The sequence below is a fragment of the Ascaphus truei genome, chromosome 5 (assembly GCF_040206685.1).
Source record: "Ascaphus truei isolate aAscTru1 chromosome 5, aAscTru1.hap1, whole genome shotgun sequence".
NCBI classification, from domain to species: Eukaryota; Metazoa; Chordata; class Amphibia; order Anura; family Ascaphidae; genus Ascaphus; species Ascaphus truei.
In genome coordinates this window covers 190,789,861-190,809,665 of record NC_134487.1, presented here as the reverse complement: position 1 = coordinate 190,809,665, position 19,805 = coordinate 190,789,861, and the positions used below count along the sequence as shown (strand labels likewise).

The following is a 19,805-nucleotide window of genomic DNA, read 5'->3' as shown; positions in this document are numbered from 1 at the left end:
TTCATCTTCGTAAATGGTGCTGCGATCTACCCTGTCGCCAAATCACATTTCCTAGGTGTGGCTTTCCCCCCCCCACCCCCCCTTTTATTCTTCCTCCATAACATAACTTTGCAAAGATCCGTCCTTTCCTTAGTCAATATACTGCTAAAACGAATGCATACCTTTATCCTCTCATCTGGATTATTGTACCATACTGCTAACAGGCACACACTGACTTACATTTTTTTTTCCCCATGCAACCAATCCAAAATTCTGGTGCTAGAATAATTTCACATTTTCCCAGAACATCCCTTGCTCATTTCCTCCTTAAATCCCTCTCCTGGTTTCCCGTCACGTTTCGGATCGCCTACAAAGTTCTCCTCTTTACCTTTAAGGCTCTCCACTCTTATGTTCCTTCGTACATATCAACTTTGATCTCTCACTATGCACCTGCTCGTCTCCTGCACTCTACCCATAACTCTCCTCTACACCCCTTTCACCGCAAGGGACTGACCCCTGTTTGCTGGAGCTGCTCCTTTAAAGGGTCAGTCCCTCCTAGGACCAACGTGTACCATTGGCAGTGACCTGTTTAAGGGGTTACACCTGGCTTGTTTCCCCAAATCTGACACCTATAAGTATTTTAAAAAAAATCCTTATTTGAAGTCTGTTTGTAAACATTGTGAGCTGAGACTTGGGAGGGATTGGATTTCCTCTGGCTGCTAAATTTTGTCTGATATTGAACAGGAGTTTGCACAGGCAAAAATGTCCCCTCTCTCCCTCTCCCCTTATCTTTTATTGGCTGTCTGATAAGTACAGGGTGGGATAAAGGTAAAGATTGAAAAGCACTCTCCCCCCTTCCCATTTATAGGCTACTGAGAAATGTAATTTGTAATTAATTTCCAGTCAAATCTCTGCACGGTTGCATTTGTGTAAGAAGCCAATGAGATTGTTACATTCTTCAGATGATTGGGCTTGTAGGTAAATTACCAAGGATTGCCAAAGATGGCGTCACTGAGCCGTCCCTCCTCTCTCTCGCCCCGCGTGCCAGGAACATGCTTTATCAGCAGAACAAAGACAGCTTCCAGGATGAGATTTCAAAACAACTGATCGGCAGCATCGTGATCACGAGGTACAACAACCGCACCTATCGTATCGACGACATCGAGTGGAACATGAGTCCCAAGGACACGTTCACCCTTCCAGACGGCACCGAAATGAGCTTCCTTGACTATTACAGGTAAAAGGAGGGGCGTGCCGCTAATATGGGTGGGCAACTCAAGGGCCACCAACCGGTCAGGTTTTCAGGATATCCGTGCTTCAGCACAGGTGACTTAATCAGTGGCCGAAGACTGCACCACCTGTGCTGAAGCAGGGTTATCCCTAATACCTGGCCTGTTGGTGGCCCTTGAGGCCTGGCGTTGCCCAAGGCTCTAAGCCTTGCAGTACAAGGATGAAAGGCTCAAATGGTACGTGCTGGAGCGGTTTATTTTGGTACAGCAGCAAAGCCGCAAATAAAGATATTTAAGATTGGTACTGTCCCAACAGGGAGGGCTGTTATCACATTGAAGGGACTCCCCATCACAGGCAGACCCCCCTGGCAGCACGGTAAATCTATCCAGCAGTCTGGGCCTTCCAGCTCCTTGTCGGCTGTTCTGGAGATCATCTCCAGGCAGGAGGTGCGAGACTCGGCAGTAAGGCTTCTACCTCCAAGAGTGACTCATGGTGCAGCTCTCTCTCCAGCCCAGTCAGACTCCTGGACACACCCATACCTACTCAGGAGCATTCAGCCCACCTGGGAATAAAGGAGCCCTGGCTACTGAATACCTGGACCAAAGGGAACTCCCAGGAAACCGGCTAATTCCCGAGAACAGATTAACCCTGCGGGGAGACCGATTAGGAAGCACGGTCTGTGTCTGCTTATTGGGAAAAATTTACAGTGAGAGTTGTGTATTATTAACTGTTAATCCAGGGAGAAATCGGATTTCCATTACTGGGATCAGGAAGGAATGGATTTTTCCCCTTATGAGACACCATTGGATGCTTCACTGGGGTTTTTTATTTGCCTTCCTCTGGATCAGTAACATAAGTTAAACTTGACATGTCTTTTTTTTTCAGCCTTATCTACTATGTATATGTAACAGTTTCATCTCCCCTAGTCCTTGCTGCTTTGTAGGCCTGTTTTTGCTCCACCGCTCATGATTTGTGTCTTTTGTTCTTTAGTAAGAACTATGGGATCAGTGTGAAGGAGATTGATCAGCCGCTGCTGGTTCACAGACCCAATGAGAGGAAGGAGCCACATGGCAAGGTGGGCGGTGTGTGCAGTGTGTACAATGAGGCATAGTGTAGGTACAGTTAGTGTAGTTATGTTTGTTCCTTGCTGCAGTGTCCTTGTGGATTCCACAGTCGGTGTCTTTTTGCTGTGTGCATGTTTGAATCCTCACTGCACAATATAATCTACTGGCATATACAGCTCCCTGAATCCAGATGAGCATGGCTTCCTAACTTCTATGTGTTTGTCCCTGCACTGTGCATAGGTCATTGTGTCCCTGCACTGTGCATAGGTCATTGTGTCCCTGCACTGTGCATACAGTGGTGTGAAAAAGAAAGAGAGAGGGGGGTAATGTGAGAAGAAATATATATATATATATATATATAGAGAGAGAGAGAGAGAGAGAGAGAGAGAGAGAGAGAGAGAGAGAGAGAGAGAGAGAGAGAGAGAGAGAGAGAGAGAGAGAGAGAGAGAGAGAGAGAGAGAGAGAGAGAAAAAACAAACGAACACACACACACACACTCTGCAGGTCTGCAACCCCGCCTTTCAACATTATCACACAGCACTTCCACTGCAGCAAGGGATTCTGGGAATGGGATTCTGGGTTAAGATGCATAGCCAGTTAACCAACCCCACACTGATGAGACCCATTAAGGTCGAAACAGCTGTCTGTGATTGGGTTTTCTGGCTAGGCATCTTAACTGGCTGTGCTCAAAGCTGTGACCATGCAGCAAGCTTAAGCCTATAGGGAACCATGTATAAAATGGTTTTTGAAGCAAAAAGTGGCACTGTGTGCTCATTTGCATGTCATTTCCCAGAATCCCTTGCTGCAGTGGAAGTGCTGGGTGATAATGTTGAAAGGCGGGGTTGCAGACCTGCCTAAGACATGCAAATGAGCATACAGTATACAGGCAGTCCTCGTTTTACAACGCTTTGCTTTACAATGAATGGCTTATCCAACGCTGTGCAATGCATACCTATGCATACCTATGTTCATTTTTACAACGCCAAAACGGCTTATCCAACGCTCTTACGACGCTTTGCAACGTTGTGTATGTGTGTATATCTATACACATACACATAAACAACGTTGCAAAGCGTCGTAAGAGCGTATATATATAATATTGTACTATATAATATTATATTATACTATATAATATGTTATTAATTTTATTATATATATAATACAGTATATAGACTATATAATTTATGTGTGTGCTGCATATCTTATTGCATGCATAAAATATTTCGTGTATTTTAGTGTTAAAAATGCCTTCAGGAACAGAACCTTTCAACGCCATTTTGAGTAACACATTGTGTCGGATAACCGAGGACTGCCTGTATTTACATTTGCTATATGCTTTGGAGGTTTTTTTCACTTTTTTTACTTTGATTTCCATGGTTTTACATATCAGGACATAATAACAATCATCTGTTCCTTAGCAGGTCTTAAAATTAGGTAAATACAACCTCAGATGAACAACAACACATGACATATTACACTGAGTCATGATTTATTTAACAAAAATAAAGCCAGAAATGGAGAAGCCATATGTGAAAAACTAAGTCCACCTTCTGATTCAATAGCTTGTAGCACCACCTTTTAGCAGCAATAACTTGAAGTAATCGTTTTCTTTATGACTTTATCAGTCTCTCACATCGTTGTTGAGGAATTTTAGGCCACTCTTCTTTACAATGTTGCTTCAGTTCATTGAGGTTTGTGGGCATTTGTTTATGCACAGCTCTCTCCACCGCATTTCAATCGGGTTGAGGTCTGGACTTTGACTGGGCCATTGCAACACCTTGATTCTTTTCTTTTTCAGCCATTCTGTTGTAGATTTGCTGGTGTGCTTGGGATCATTGTCCTGTTGCATGACCCAATTTCGGCCAAGCTTTAGCTGTCGGACAGATGGCCTCACATTTGACTCTAGAATACTTTGGTATATAGAGGAGTTCATGGTCGACAAAATGACTGCAAGGTTCCCAGGCCCTATGGCTGCAAAACGAGCCCAAATCATCACCCCTCCACCACCGTGCGTGACAGTTGGTATGAGATGTTTGTGCTGATATGCTGTGTTTTGGTTTTCGCCAAACGTGGCACTGTGCATTATGGCCAAACATCTTCACTTTGGTCTCGTCTGTCCAAAGGACATTGTTCCAGAAGTCTTGTGGTTTGTTCAGATGCAACTTTGCAAACCTAAGCGTGCTGCCATGTTCTTTTTAGAGAGAAGAGGCTTTCTCCTGGCGACCCTTTCAAACAAACCATACATGTTCAGTCTTTATCTAATTCTACTGTCATGAACTTTAACATTTTAACATGCTAACTGAGGCCTGTAGAGTCTGAGATGTAACTCTTGTTTTTTTTTGCAATTTCTCTGAGCATTGCACGGTCTGACCTTGGGATGAATTTGCTGGGACGTCCACTCATAGGAAGATTGGCAACGGTCTTGAATGTGTTCCACTTTTGAATAATCTTTCTCACTGTAGAATGATGGACTTTAAATTGTTTGGAAATGGCCTTATAACCCTTCCCAGATTGATGGGCAGCAACAATTGCTTCTCTAAGATCATTGCTGATGTCTTTCTTCCTTGGCATTGTGTTAACACACACCTGAATGCTCCAGACCAGTAAACTGCTAAAACTTTGGCTTTTATAGAGGTGGTCACACTTGCTGGTGATCAATTAATCAAGGGCATTTGATTAGCAGCACCTGTCTGCTACTTAGCATCTTAATTCCTATGGAAGCACCAAGGGTGTACTTAGTTTTTCACACACAGTTTCTCCATTTTGGCTTTATTTTTGTTAAATAAATCATGACACGGTGTAATATGTTATGTGTTGTTGTTCATCTGAGGTTGTATTTACCTAATTTTAAGACCTGCTAAGGAACAGATGATTGTTATTATGTCCTGATATGTAAAACCATAGAATTCAAAGAGGGTGTACTTTCTTTTTCACATAACTGTATGCCATTGTTGCTGCACTGTGCATATGTCATTATGTCCCTGTATTGTGTGTGTGACTCCCCCCTCTCTGGGCTGTGGTTCAGTTCTTCCATTGCCATGTGTGTATCTTTGTGTCCCTGTGCTGTGTGACTTCAATCTCTCTCAACGCTTCTCTCCTTTTTCTCTCTTTCTCCTTTACCTCTTGCCCATCTCCTCTCTCCCCTTGTGTCCCCTCCCCTCTCGCTTCTGTCTCATCTTGTCCTCTCTCTCTCTCTCTCGCCTCCTCTTCTCCTCTCTTGCCTCCTCTTCTCCTCTCTCTCGCCTCCTCTTCTCCTCTCTCTCTTCTCCTCTCTCTCTCGTCTCCTCTTCTCCTCTCTCTCTCGTCTCCTCTTATCCTCTCTCTCTCTCTCGTCTCCTCTTATCCTCTCTCTCTCTCGTCTCCTCTTCTCTCTCTCGTCTCCTCTTCTCTCTCTCTCTCTCTCGTCTCCTCTTCTCCTCTCTCTCGCCTCCTCTTCTCCTCTCTCTCTCGCCTCCTCTTCTCCTCTCTCCCGCCTCCTCTTCTCTCTCTCTCTCTCTCTTTCTCGCCTCCTCTTCTCTCTCTCACCTCCTCTTCTCCTCTCTCTCTCGCCTCCTCTTCTCCTCTCTCCCGCCTCCTCTTCTCTCTCTCTCTTTCTCGCCTCCTCTTCTCTCTCGCCTCCTCTTCTCCTCTCTCTCTCGCCTCCTCTTCTCCTCTCTCTCTCTCGCCTCCTCTTCTCCTCTTCTCCTCTCTCGCCCTTGTCTCTCTCTCCTCCCTCCCCTTGTCTCTCTCTCCTCCCTCCCCTTGTCTCCCAGGTCCGCGGTGTGATTCTGCTCCTCCCTGAACTCGCTTTTATGACTGGGATCCCAGACAAAATGAGGAAAGACTTTCGGGCCATGAAGGTATCGAGCCTCACGTTACCTGCCGGAGGTGTGCTCAGGCTGTGCCATCACCTCCCTGCAGGATTTATATAGCTGTATAATGCAGCAGCGCTTCCTCCAACTGCAGGTGTTCAACCTCTTCAGGACCAGAAGGAAGCCTAGAATGTAGCAACCAGATAGGAACCACGTGTCTGCCCACTTTCCTGTCTGTGAAACCCCGGGCCCTTTCTGGTCCTTGGCTTTCTTTCGTATTCAGGATAGCCTTGTATCTATCCCATGCATGTGTGAATTCCCTTACCACCTCTGTTGGGAGGCTGTTCCTGAAATCCAACTCTCTCCACGAAGAAGGACTTCCTCGCCGTTCCCCTGAGTGTGTCTCTTCCGCCCCCTAGCTTCAGAGCAGGACCTCTTGTTCTAGGACTTCTTTCCCCTCAATATGCTTCCCTCCTGTGCACCCTTTATGTATTTAAAAGTTTCAGCAATACTCCCACCTTCCCCCCTCTCTCAATTGGGATCATTCACCAGGAGTGCGCGGGGGGGAGGGGGGTGGCGGCTGTTACAGAGGCCCCGCTCTTCCCCAAAAGCATTTAAAATAAATGCCGGGGATTGAGTGAAGCATCTGTGTCTTTTACTTACCTTTCCTTCCAGCGGCGCGTCTCCATGGCAACCCGGCGGCCGCGAGGTCACGTGACACGTTGCCATGGCAATGTGACGTCACATGACCCCACAACTTCATTTGACACTGCAGCCGTGCAGGTGGGAGGGGGGGGGGGGGCGCAAGCCGGGTGGGAGAGGAGACAGGGGGCACATGTAGGAAACTTTGCACACCCCTGATGTAGACTGCACCATTTTAGTAGCCCTTCTTTGCACAACCTTTTATTTATGACCTGGAGATTTGGTCTTCGGAGTTGAACACTGCTCTAGGTCAAGGGTGCTCAACTCCAGTCCCTAAGAACCCCCAACAGGTCAGGTTTTAAGGATATCCCTGCTTCAGCACAGGTGGATCAATCAATAGCTGTCGAAGACTGTCCCTGTGCTGAAGCAGGGATATCCTTAAAATCTGACCTGTCGGGGGGGTGTTGAGGACTGGATTTGAGCACCCCTGCTGTAGATGAGGTCTCACCAACGATCTACTGTATAAAGTGGCATCCCAACCCTCTGCTGCGAATACCTCTCCCTACACAACCTCACGTCCTGCTGGCTTTCCCCATTGCTTTGTTACATTGCGCGCCTGCTTTTAAGTCTGCTGAAATAATGACTCCCAGATCCCTTTCCTCTGTAGCAGTTGACCTTGCATTGCTATGAACCCTATATTCTGCTTTTGGCAGTTTGTGAGCCAAGTGAACTATTACCCAAGTGGTTAATCCTGTAGTTCCCCCCCCCCCCCCCCCCCTGGAGTGTCAGAACTGTTTTTTGTGTTACCTCGCTGTTGAGTGTCAAGAGCGACCTTTGTCTCATCTGCAAAACGTGTATTATTTCCCTTTTACAAACCATTTGTAATGTTACTAATAAAGATATTATAGAGAACCCCGAGACGCATTAAACACATCACAACAAACCCTGTTAACATTAGACATTTATTCTGAGAATATCATTTGTCGTCTGCATGGAAAACAGCTCTGTGCTGCCTGGTGGGGGACTTGAGAATAGACAGCAGGAGTTGCCCTTATGGCCACTTTACTGCAGGGTTTGGGCCTTTGTTAAAAAAATAATAATAATACAACAAAATAGAAAATCCGGTTGTTTATCTGCTTTAAAGCACATCGCACGGAGCTCACTTTCTAAATAGGTCTTAGTGGGGGAAGTGCACCTTTTGTATAGCTAAGCAGGAGGCAGCATCAATGTCATTGTATGTGGTGTGGGGAACGGTACTGTAAGTGCCGTCCCCCGTGTTGGAGGCAGCACATGCGGGGGATACAGTAGCTGTCTTCACGTTTGACTCCCGCTCTCTTCCCCTCAGGACCTGACGCAGCAGATTACCCTAAGCCCAAAGCAGCATCACATCTCCCTGGGGAATCTGCTGGAGAGGATCAAAAGCACTGAAGGTGCACAAAGTGAACTGAAGCGCTGGGGGCTGCAGCTGGACTCTGATGTGCAACGGGTACTGCGCTCCACCTCTGTGTATACTCTCATAGTACTGGTCATGTGCACTGTGTGGGACAGGATAAGCATCCAGGCATTGTAACATTACAGTGACATGAATACAGTATCATGGGTTCCTACTGTTTTTTTACTGTTACACCCTACAGTGGGCAGAACAGACTACACACGTCCCCTCTTTCTGCATCTCTCTGCACTGGGAAGGGGGACACTGCATGGGCTGTAGCTGTCTTTGGTCACTGTGTCACCCTGCAGGGGTGCCTGTGTCACGTAATGAACCTGTGGGGCTAGTAAGAGACTCGGGCTTATTGGTCCCTTCGGTCGGTCACCCTAAACTGGGTGGGACAGACTCCATGGACCACAGGTCCCCTCTTTGTGTCTCCCTGCAGTGGAAGACACAGACAATGAGTCACAGATAGGCAGCGCTGGGTGGTACAGAGTGTATGGGTCACAGATCCCTCCTGTCATTGTCACGGATACCCAGCGCTGGGTGGTACAGAGTGTATGGGTCACAGATCCCTCCTGTCATTGTCACGGATACCCAGCGCTGGGTGGTACAGAGTGTATGGGTCACAGATCCCTCCTGTCATTGTCACGGATACCCAGCGCTGGGTGGTACAGAGTGTATGGGTCACAGATACCTCCTGTCATTGTCACGGATACCCAGCGCTGGGTGGTACAGAGTGTATGGGTCACAGATCCCTCCTGTCATTGTCACGGATACCCAGCGCTGGGTGGTACAATGTGTATGGGTCACAGATCCCTCCTGTCATTGTCACGGATACCCAGCGCTGGGTGGTACAATGTGTATGGGTCACAGATCCCTCCTGTCATTGTCACGGATACCCAGCGCTGGGTGGTACAGAGTGTATGGGTCACAGATCCCTCCTGTCATTGTCACGGATACCCAGCGCTGGGTGGTACAGAGCGTATGGGTCACAGATACCTCCTGTCATTGTCACGGATACCCAGCGCTGGGTGGTACAGAGTGTATGGGTCACAGATCCCTCCTGTCATTGTCACGGATACCCAGCGCTGGGTGGTACAATGTGTATGGGTCACAGATCCCTCCTGTCATTGTCACGGATACCCAGCGCTGGGTGGTACAATGTGTATGGGTCACAGATCCCTCCTGTCATTGTCACGGATACCCAGCGCTGGGTGGTACAGAGTGTATGGGTCACAGATACCTCCTGTCATTGTCACGGATACCCAGCGCTGGGTGGTACAGAGTGTATGGGTCACAGATCCCTCCTGTCATTGTCACGGATACCCAGCGCTGGGTGGTACAATGTGTATGGGTCACAGATCCCTCCTGTCATTGTCACGGATACCCAGCGCTGGGTGGTACAGAGTGTATGGGTCACAGATCCCTCCTGTCATTGTCACGGATACCCAGCGCTGGGTGGTACAGAGTGTATGGGTCACAGATCCCTCCTGTCATTGTCACGGATACCCAGCGCTGGGTGGTACAATGTGTATGGGTCACAGATCCCTCCTGTCATTGTCACGGATACCCAGCGCTGGGTGGTACAATGTGTATGGGTCACAGATCCCTCCTGTCATTGTCACGGATACCCAGCGCTGGGTGGTACAGAGTGTATGGGTCACAGATCCCTCCTGTCATTGTCACGGATACCCAGCGCTGGGTGGTACAGTGTGTATGGGTCACAGATCCCTCCTGTCATTGTCACGGATACCCAGCGCTGGGTGGTACAGAGTGTATGGGTCACAGATCCCTCCTGTCATTGTCACGGATACCCAGCGCTGGGTGGTACAGAGTGTATGGGTCACAGATCCCTCCTGTCATTGTCACGGATACCCATCGCTGGGTGGTACAGAGTGTATGGGTCACAGATCCCTCCTGTCATTGTCACGGATACCCAGCGCTGGGTGGTACAGAGTGTATGGGTCACAGATCCCTCCTGTCATTGTCACGGATACCCATCGCTGGGTGGTACAGTGTGTATGGGTCACAGATCCCTCCTGTCATTGTCACGGATACCCAGCGCTGGGTGGTACAGAGTGTATGGGTCACAGATCCCTCCTGTCATTGTCACGGATACCCATCGCTGGGTGGTACAGTGTGTATGGGTCACAGATCCCTCCTGTCATTGTCACGGATACCCAGCGCTGGGTGGTACAGAGTGTATGGGTCACAGATCCCTCCTGTCATTGTCACGGATACCCAGCGCTGGGTGGTACAGAGTGTATGGGTCACAGATCCCTCCTGTCATTGTCACGGATACCCAGCGCTGGGTGGTACAATGTGTATGGGTCACAGATCCCTCCTGTCATTGTCACGGATACCCAGCGCTGGGTGGTACAGTGTGTATGGGTCACAGATCCCTCCTGTCATTGTCACGGATACCCAGCGCTGGGTGGTACAGTGTGTATGGGTCACAGATCCCTCCTGTCATTGTCACGGATACCCAGCGCTGGGTGGTACAATGTGTATGGGTCACAGATCCCTCCTGTCATTGTCACGGATACCCAGCGCTGGGTGGTACAATGTGTATGGGTCACAGATCCCTCCTGTCATTGTCACGGATACCCAGCGCTGGGTGGTACAGAGTGTATGGGTCACAGATCCCTCCTGTCATTGTCACGGATACCCAGCGCTGGGTGGTACAGAGTGTATGGGTCACAGATACCTCCTGTCATTGTCACGGATACCCAGCGCTGGGTGGTACAGAGTGTATGGGTCACAGATCCCTCCTGTCATTGTCACGGATACCCAGCGCTGGGTGGTACAATGTGTATGGGTCACAGATCCCTCCTGTCATTGTCACGGATACCCAGCGCTGGGTGGTACAATGTGTATGGGTCACAGATATGCCTCCGGTTTGTGTCACCGTGCGGTAGGAAATTAGGAGGTTGCAGGTTGAATAATCGCTCTTCACGTTGTTTTTCTTACAGGCAACCGGCAGGATTCTGCCTATGGAAAAAATTTACCTGAGGAATAACTCGTTCCCAACAGGCGAAGACCTTAACTGGACAAGGGAAGTGGCACGCGAGGCAGCCATCTCTACAGTGAGTGACAATGCCAGGCTGCACTCTTTCACTGCCTGAGCTCAGCAATGCGCAACAGGCCTCTGGCAGCGAATGGGTTAAGCTCAGAATTTGACTTTGTTTTTTTATATATATATATATATATAATTATTTTAGTGGTTGTATATACTAGCAGTGCGGTGGCTGGGGTGCGCAATGTTTTTTTTGGGGGGGGGGGGGAGCGGCGGCGCGGGCGTTTGCAGAGGTACTGCGCTCTTCCCCAAGGCATTTAATTAAAATGCAGGGGGTGCTGCGCGAGGCCTCTGCAACATCTACTTGCCAGTTTCAGAACGCGTGACCATGGCAATGCAATGTCAAGTGACACCGCGGGGTCATGTGACATCACTGTTGCCACGGTAACGTGATGTCCATTGATGCCGCGGGTCACTTGACGTGACGTCCCACAGCCGAGATAAGCGAGGGGGCGCACCGACAGGCGGGCGGGGGGGGGGGGGGGGTCGCAGCAAATAACGTTTGCTCGCCTCTGGTATATACGTCACAGATACCAGATTGAGAATCGTTGTGTTCCCTTTAGTCTCTTGCTCATGGGATCTTTTAGTCACAAACACACATTACACATGGATCACGCAGTGAAATGATCACCTTCTGTATGAAAAAGAGATAAAAGAAACCGTTTTTCACTCGCACAGTTCCTCTGGAACGCAATCTCACTCAGGGTTGTAACTGCAAATAGGTTGAATTGTTCAGAAAGGGGCGTATTCATGGAGAGGAAATCTCTAAATGGATACGATCAGAATGCACATATCTGGAAGCAGAGTGTGTCCGATGTGGGACGATGTTGCCGAAGGCGATGTAGGGAGGGGAGCGTTATGTACTACGGGGGGCGTGGGCTGCGAGCTTTCTGTGAGCTGCGGGGAACATTTCTGTGTGCTGCAAGGGAGTAGGGTGATGCCGCGGGGCGGGCGTTTATGCGCTGTGCGGGACGTTACAGGACGCCATGCTGCATGGAGCGGGGTGATGCTGAAGGGACTGGGGCGGGAAGGTGTTTCTGGGCGCAGTGCGGGGCGATGTGGCAGGCGATGCTGTGGGAGTGGGGAATGCTACGTGGAGCGGCGTGATGCAGGGAGTGTGGCAGGGGGGGGGGTAATTCTGGGCGCTGTGTGGGGCGATTTGGCAGGCTATGCTGCGGGGAGTGGGGAAATGCAACGTGGAGCGGGGTGATGCTGCAGGAGTGGGGCAGGGGTTTCTCCACAACAAGTGGAGCGATGCGGGGGGTGTTGCAGGGGGCATTGTGTGCTGCGGGGTGGGGTGTTGTGGGGAGCGGGGCTTTGTGTGCTGCGGGGTGGGGCGTTGTGGGGAGCGGGGCTTTGTGTGCTGCGGGGTGGGGCGTTGTGTGGAGCGGGGCTTTGTGTGCTGCGTGGTGGGGCGTTGTGGGGAGCGGGGCTTTGTGTGCTGCGGGGTGGGGCGTTGTGGGGAGCGGGGCTTTGTGTGCTGCGTGGTGGGGCGTTGTGGGGAGCGGGGCTTTGTGTGCTGCGTGGTGGGGCGTTGTGGGGAGCGGGGCTTTGTGTGCTGTGGGAAGTGGGGTGTTGTGTGCTGCATTGTGGGGAGCGGGGCATTGTGCGCTTTGGGAAGTGGAGCGTTGTGTGCTGTGGGAAGCGGGGCGATGTGGGGAGCGGGGCATTGTGTGCTGCAGGGTGACTTGGGGAGCAGGGCGTTGTGTACTGCGGGATGGTGTGGGGAGTGGGGCTGTGGGGAGTAGGATGTTGTGTGCTGTGGTGTGAAGTTATGCGGAGCGGGGCGTTGTGTGCTGCGGTGAGCGGGGCGTTGTTTGCTTTGGGGATTGGGGGGTTGTGTGCTGCGGGGAGTGGGGCATTGTGGGGAGTGGGACGTTGTGTGCTGCGAGGAGTGGGGTGTTTGCTGTGGGGAGTGAGCAGGGACCTGAGAAAGTGGTTGGCTCCCAAATCGTCAAATGAAATCAAAACATAACAATGAAGCTGCCAGCCATTGAATCTGCAGCCCGCAGCGCACATTGTTCTTGTGATGTTTTTATGGTGGTCCTGCAGAATAGGTCCCAGCCCCCTGGCCTGAGATTTTGGTAGTTTTAATTACCGGATGAGTGCGGCAGCCGCAGGTAAATATTGATGTCATTGTGAGATGATTTGGTTTCTGTCGGAGACCCCGCAACTGCATTTACAGTTTGGCCAAAAACTACTTCAACCTACAAATCTCTCGGAAATGTGAGTGTCCCCGGAGGGCAGGAACCCGCAGTTCACCGGGTTCAGGTAATATTTAAAGTAATAGTACACCATGGGTATTGCTGCTTAATCCTCTCTGCAATAGTAAAAAGGAGGAGACACTTATTTTTATGGTGGGCAAAGTCTTTTTGCTGCAGTAATGCAGTGTGTTGTCTTCCCATTTTATTGTGAGACCAAAGTGTACTAATGGCAGTGACGTGTTGTTTTTTTCCATTTGATTTGTATTTTTTATTGCCTAGGCACATAGTTTCAAGATTAAAAAAACAACAACAAAAAAAACCCCTGTTTCAGCAAAAATATATAAAATACCAGTTTATAGGACAGGATCAATCAGGAATTGACTTGAAATTAACATTCTTCACTTCGCTGATGTGCAAGTAGTCTGCTTAGCAACAGTCCCAAAGTTACATGTGTTTCTCTTATTTATCAGCTGGGTAACGCACGGATTTTCCGTTTTCGATTTATTAATGTTAAGAAATTGGGCAGGGACCTGTTTAAGGGGTCTGTCCTGGAACTAGATTCCATATTCTTCTGTCTCTCCTTTAGTTTATGGGATCCATTTCTCCCTCCTTTAGTTGCCTGTCAGTTTCCCCTGTCCCAGCAGCAACGCTGCATGTAAAATGCAACATTATTTCTACATGTTGTAGTTCCCTCAGACATTCTGTGCGTTGCCATAGCAGCCCCAGCCTTTCTCTCCAGAATGGGCTCGTCTGCCCCCCCCCCCCCCTTCTGTTTGTTTAAGATAGTCTGTCCCAAGGCTATTCCCTTTACCCACACTGCTCCTCACTTCCTTTCCACCCTAGGTCACAGTGAGTACAGTCCTGTCTGCATCCACCCCTGGTAAGGCCTTTCTCTCTTACCATAGTCTAACCTCATAAGAAGCATCCCACATAGAGAAGCACTCTCTGCCTACACTACACCTACAAGTTCCTGTGTTTTCTACTCCTGCAATAAAGTTAAGAAAGACATTAAGGACTTGTCATGCTTTGGAAGAGGGAAGACATGAGTTAAAGCTAACTGAAGCTATTCATACCTCAACACGTGACCCTAGCTTCAGGATAGTAAGAGAGAGACCGTGTACTAGAGGTCTACGCAGAAGCTATCACTCACAGCCTTCATGCTACAAAAGTGCAGCTCTACACAGCTATACAGCAAACTGCTACAACTTTCTGCAAAACAAGCAGCAGTTTAAACAGCACAGTAAAACAAAGACCTGTGTTAGGGAATCACACAGGAGCTACCACTCAAAGACTTTATGCTATACAGAATAGTCTCTGGACAAGCAGCAGCTTCACACTGCCAGACAGGGCAGCAAGCCTTATACAGCAAACTGCACACAGCCTGCAGCCTTACAGATAAGCAAACTACCTTGCACACAAGGCAGTAGCCTTGCAATCTGACAGTACAGCTTACACACAAACCTAATTGCCTTTCTCTGTCTGAGTTCACCCTCTGCACAGCCCCATAGTGAGGATCCACCATCTCACCTACCCCTGCGCACGTCCCCACGGCCAGTGCCATCAAGGGCCACGCCACTGGACACCCGCCAGGACACGGGTCAGAGCCACCGGATACCTGTGAGTACAGCTACCCCAACGCTGCAGGACACCGCTCGGCATCATCTGAGACAGACGCCCATCGCTGACACAGGTAAAAAGACCGCACGCCACACGCACTGGCTAAAGGCCTACACACACCTACAGCATGGCAGAACTCGGAGCCTCACCAGACATCACGCAGGAGAGCGATCACTCAGACACAGAGACCGCTGCGCAACTGCAACAGGCGCAGACAGACGCAAGGCCTAAACGGACAGTCACACTGACACAAAAGGCCCGCGAAAAATATGAGACTGACATTGAAGCGCACCGCGCTAAATTAGAGTTGGCCTGGGAAACAACCACACTTGGGATATGCAATGTTGCCGGCGCTGGTAACTGTGTACAACAGCTCGAGCAGGCAATAACTCAATTGAAGATAGATCACTCGCGCTACCAAGCACTGTCACATGCGTATTTCACCTATCTAACAAGAACTAACACGGAAGATAGCATACGAGAGCGCGACCTACAAAAGGCGATTGACCTAGAACGCGATGGCATCGTGCAAACTGCCATCACGGAAGCTGAGAATAAGAGAAAGGACCTTTTGCAGGAAATCGCATCGCAGCGTTCAAGCAGATCCAGACACTCAGCAAGATCAGCAAGATCAGCGCAATCTCACGCGGCAAGCGCAAGCGCAAACGCTACCAAGGCACGAGCCACCGCAGAGGCCGCACGTGCCAGGGCCGAATATAGTCGCCGAGAGGCAGCCATAAGAGCAGGAAGAGCGCGCATAGAAGAGGAGGAACAGACAGCCGCCGCCGCTACTGCCGCAGCCTCACACCGACCAGCAGTCGTCACGCGTCCACGCCAAGGAAGAAGCGACCGCACAGACCCTCCCAGCAACTACCTCAGAACGGGACAAACACGCCGAAGCCTCAGGCCTGACAGACATAGTCAAGTACATGATCCGGCGTGACCTGGTGCAAGCAGGACTCACCAGCTTCGACGACCGCCATGAGAACTACCGGACGTGGAAGTTCCTGTTCAAAGACGCAATCAACAGCTTGGACTTCTCAGCAAGGGAAGAGCTCAACCTGCTATTCAAGTTCCTGGGGAACGAATCCAGAGAGCACGCGAATAGACTGCGCGCGGCAAACGCGCACCAACCCCAAGTAGGTCTTGACCTAGTGTGGGAAAGGCTAGAAGAGTCCTACGGCAGCCCCGAAGCAGTCGAGGATTCGCTCTTCAAAAGAGTCGACAGCTTCCCCAAGATCACAACTAAAGACTACTCGAATTTACGAGAGCTCGGGGACCTGCTGCAAGAACTGGAGTTCGCAAGGAAAGACCATTCCTTAATAGGTCTCAACGTCCTAGACTCAGCTCGTGGAGTGAGACCCATCCTGGAGAAGCTACCCTTCAACCTCCAAGAAAAATAGATCTCACAAGGCTCCAAATACAAAAGGGAGAAGCAAGTCGTCTACCCCCCATTCTCAGTTTTCTTGAGCTTCATTCGCGAAGCAGCAAGGACGAGGAACGACCCCAGCTTCTTCTTAGGTGCTCAAACCACATACAGTGCAAGCAGCCTGAGGAACGAGAGACCAGTGACGAGATATGGTAACACCCAAACACCCATCTCGGCCCGTAGGACGGACGTGCCTCCCACGACCCAAACTACTCCCGATCAGACGGTTGCCGGAGACAAGGGACCCAAACAGGGAATGTCCCATACACAAGAAGCCACACCCACTCAACAAGTGCTTTGGGTTCAGGATGAAGTCCCTAGAGGAACGCAAGAGGTTACCTGGAGAATTCAGAGTTTGCTTCAGGTGCTGCGGTTCCACGACTCACCTAGCATGGTTTGTAAAGAAGAGATCAAATGCACAGTGTGCGAAAGTGACAAGCACGTGACAGCGTTACACCCAGAGGCGCTGACACTCCACCAACTCAAGAACCCATCCTCCGTAGCGGAGCATGGCGGGGAGAAAGAAGGAGAGTCAACATCCGTCACATCTCAGCGCACTGAAGTTTGCGGAAAAGAAGGTGACAAAATATCCTGCTCCAAAATATGCCTTGTCGCAGTGCACCCCCAGAGACAACCTGAGAAGGCTATTCTAATGTATGCAATCCTCGACAACCAAAGCAACAGATCATTGGCGAAGACGGAGTTCTTCAACCTATTCAACTTACAGGACAATGCCTCACCCTACACCCTCAGAACCTGTGCAGGGTCAACTGAGTCAACAGGGAGAAGAGCAAGCGGTTACGTCATACGTTCGGTGGATAACAGAGTGAAGATAGCTCTCCCCACACTCATCGAGTGCAGCCACATGGCCACAAACAGGGACGAGATTCCCACACCGGACATGGCACGCCATTACCCGCACCTCAGAGGAATACCCAACTACATACTGCCGGTAGAACAAGGCGCCAAGATCTTGCTGCTGCTCGGTAGGGACATCATGAGGGTTCATAAAGTCCGTAAACAGCTTAACGGACCCCACAACGCGCCATACGCCCAAAGACTTGACCTAGGATGGGTGATAGTGGGCAACGCGTGCACCGACAAAGAGCACGGACGAGACTATGTTGACGCCCGCAGAACGGTGGTAACAGAATGTGGACACACATCCCTCTCTGAATCATGTCTTGGCCAACTCCAAGTGATAGGAGGGCCAAGTGAAGAGAAGAGACAAGGTCATACCCCTGAGATCAACAAAAACATCCTCACATCAGGGGGATGTGACAATGGCCTGGGATGCTCAGCAGTCCAGACAGCTAAGGATGATGAGTCGATTCCACCGAAGGAAGAAAGTAACCTCCCAAAGGTGACCGACAAAAGGATCGCCCAAAAGGCAATGAACAAATCAAACAGTCCTCTCGCGAGCAGTGGCACGACTAAGATGTACAGTTGTTCCTCTCCACAGAGTATCAAGCGACAAAGCAACCAACTGCCACGGCTGGCATAGCCGCAAAAGATTGCGCCCCACAGGTGAAGCCACAGTGTCAAAAGGACTGTCCTCTCACACATCCAAAAAGAGACAGCCACAGAGACATTTCATAAAGGGTTCTACTAGGGCAAAAGAGACTGTTCTTCGTTACGTCCGGGGAGACAATAAACTCCCGATGGCAGTCAACAAAGAGAAACAAAAGCGTTTAACCAAACTACGCGGAGATGTTCTCGTGCAAGAGAAATGCACCGATGACCTACGGTGCACAGCGTTCCAGACGACAAGGGACGACGACAAACAAACACCATTGAGGGAAGATAGAGGATTCCCGAGGTTAACAGTCAAGGAGCTCGTTAAAGACGGACCGGGCAGCTGGGTGAACCCGATACCATTCTGTTCACCAAAAAGACGCCTCCTGAACAATATAGAACCTGTCATCTCTAGGCTCACTTCGCTCCGCCGCAACCCACAAAGGGAGCCGGAGACCAAAACCAACTTTGTGGCCTTCATCCAGAAGAGACTCCTTACCGGCCACGCAAATCCAGCACCTCTAATGAAGAAAGGTGAAGAATGCCGGTACCTCCAATCATCTGGGGCCTACCACCCTCAGGAACCCGATCAAATCCGGGTAGTGTTCAGCCCCAGCACTCAGCTTCAGGGAGTCTCCATGAACGACGCCCTCTTTACTGGACTAGATTCGACAACCAGTCTTCCAGGAGTGTTGTTCCGCTTCCGCAAGGAGCCAAAAGCCATCTCCTTCTGCCAAACGCCAGGTGATAGAGCGACAGGCTACCACGACTGGCAAACCTACAAGGGGATGCATTCTGTGGGTAAAACTACAGAGACAAAAAAGACTGTTCTCTCACAAGGCTATAAGGAAACAGTGCCAGAGACTTTTACACAAAGACATTGTGGTGCAACCAGCAAACCTGGAGCTGTGCATCCACCCTGCATCCTTTGCCAAAGAACCTTGACCAAGGGACCTTGATACCAGTGATACTGGCCGGTGTCACATCGCTATGTGGACATGGACTCTTGTATTGTTTGAGAATGTGATGATATCTTTGTTATGCATTGCACATATGTTCCACATAGTCTGTTATATAGTGGTATCTACAGATACCAGACGGGGAGTGTCCTGGAACTAGATTCCATATTCTTCTTTCTCTCCTTTAGTTTATGGGATCCATTTCTCCCTCCTTTAGTTGCCTGTTAGTTTCCCCTATCCCTGCAGCAACGCTGCATGTAAAATGCAACATTATTGCTACATGTTGTAGTTCCCTCAGACATTCTGTGAGTTGCCATAGCAGCCCCAGCCTTTCTCTCCAGAATGGGCTAGTCTGCCCCCCTTCTGTTTGTTTAAGATAGTCTGTCCCAAGGCTATTCCCTTTACCCACACTGCTCCTCACTTCCTTTCCACCCTAGGTCACAGTGAGTACAGTCCTGTCTGCATCCACCCCTGGTAAGGCCTTTCTCTCTTACCATAGTCTAACCTCATAAGAAGCATCCCACATAGAGAAGCACTCTCTGCCTACACTACACCTACAAGTTCCTGTGTTTTCTACTCCTGCAATAAAGTTAAGAAAGACATTAAGGACTTGTCATGCTTTGGAAGAGGGAAGACATGAGTTAAAGCTAACTGAAGCTGAGGCGCATGCGCGAGGCTGGAGTGGATGGCAGCATAGCATCTGAGCTCTGTCCCCCACCTCCACTAACAACCTAAGAAAAGCAGTAACAGACAACCAAAAAAACTCCCAAAATACAGTATTAGCACGGCAGAAACCTCCGTGATGGCCCCGATCAACCCCAGGAAAAAGAAAGAGGGAGATATGAGAAAATTCCTGGGCCGTTCCAC

General features: G+C 49.8%; 1 protein-coding gene across 6 annotated transcripts in view; it reads left to right on the top strand.

Moving 5' to 3' along the window:
- The window catches only part of PIWIL2 (piwi like RNA-mediated gene silencing 2), a 108,452-nt gene that overhangs the window by 40,762 nt on the left and 47,885 nt on the right, over positions 1–19,805 (top strand). For 4 of the 6 annotated variants that reach the window (XM_075601466.1, XM_075601464.1, XM_075601470.1 and 1 more), the window contains 5 exons: positions 1,028–1,216; positions 2,200–2,284; positions 6,026–6,112; positions 8,052–8,192; positions 11,111–11,224. In XM_075601466.1, the coding sequence (XP_075457581.1) occupies positions 1,028–1,216; positions 2,200–2,284; positions 6,026–6,112; positions 8,052–8,192; positions 11,111–11,224 (616 nt within the window). The remainder of the gene's footprint in view (positions 1–1,027; positions 1,217–2,199; positions 2,285–6,025; positions 6,113–8,051; positions 8,193–11,110; positions 11,225–19,805) is intronic. The other 2 variants (XM_075601467.1, XM_075601465.1) reach the window with 2 other exon arrangements.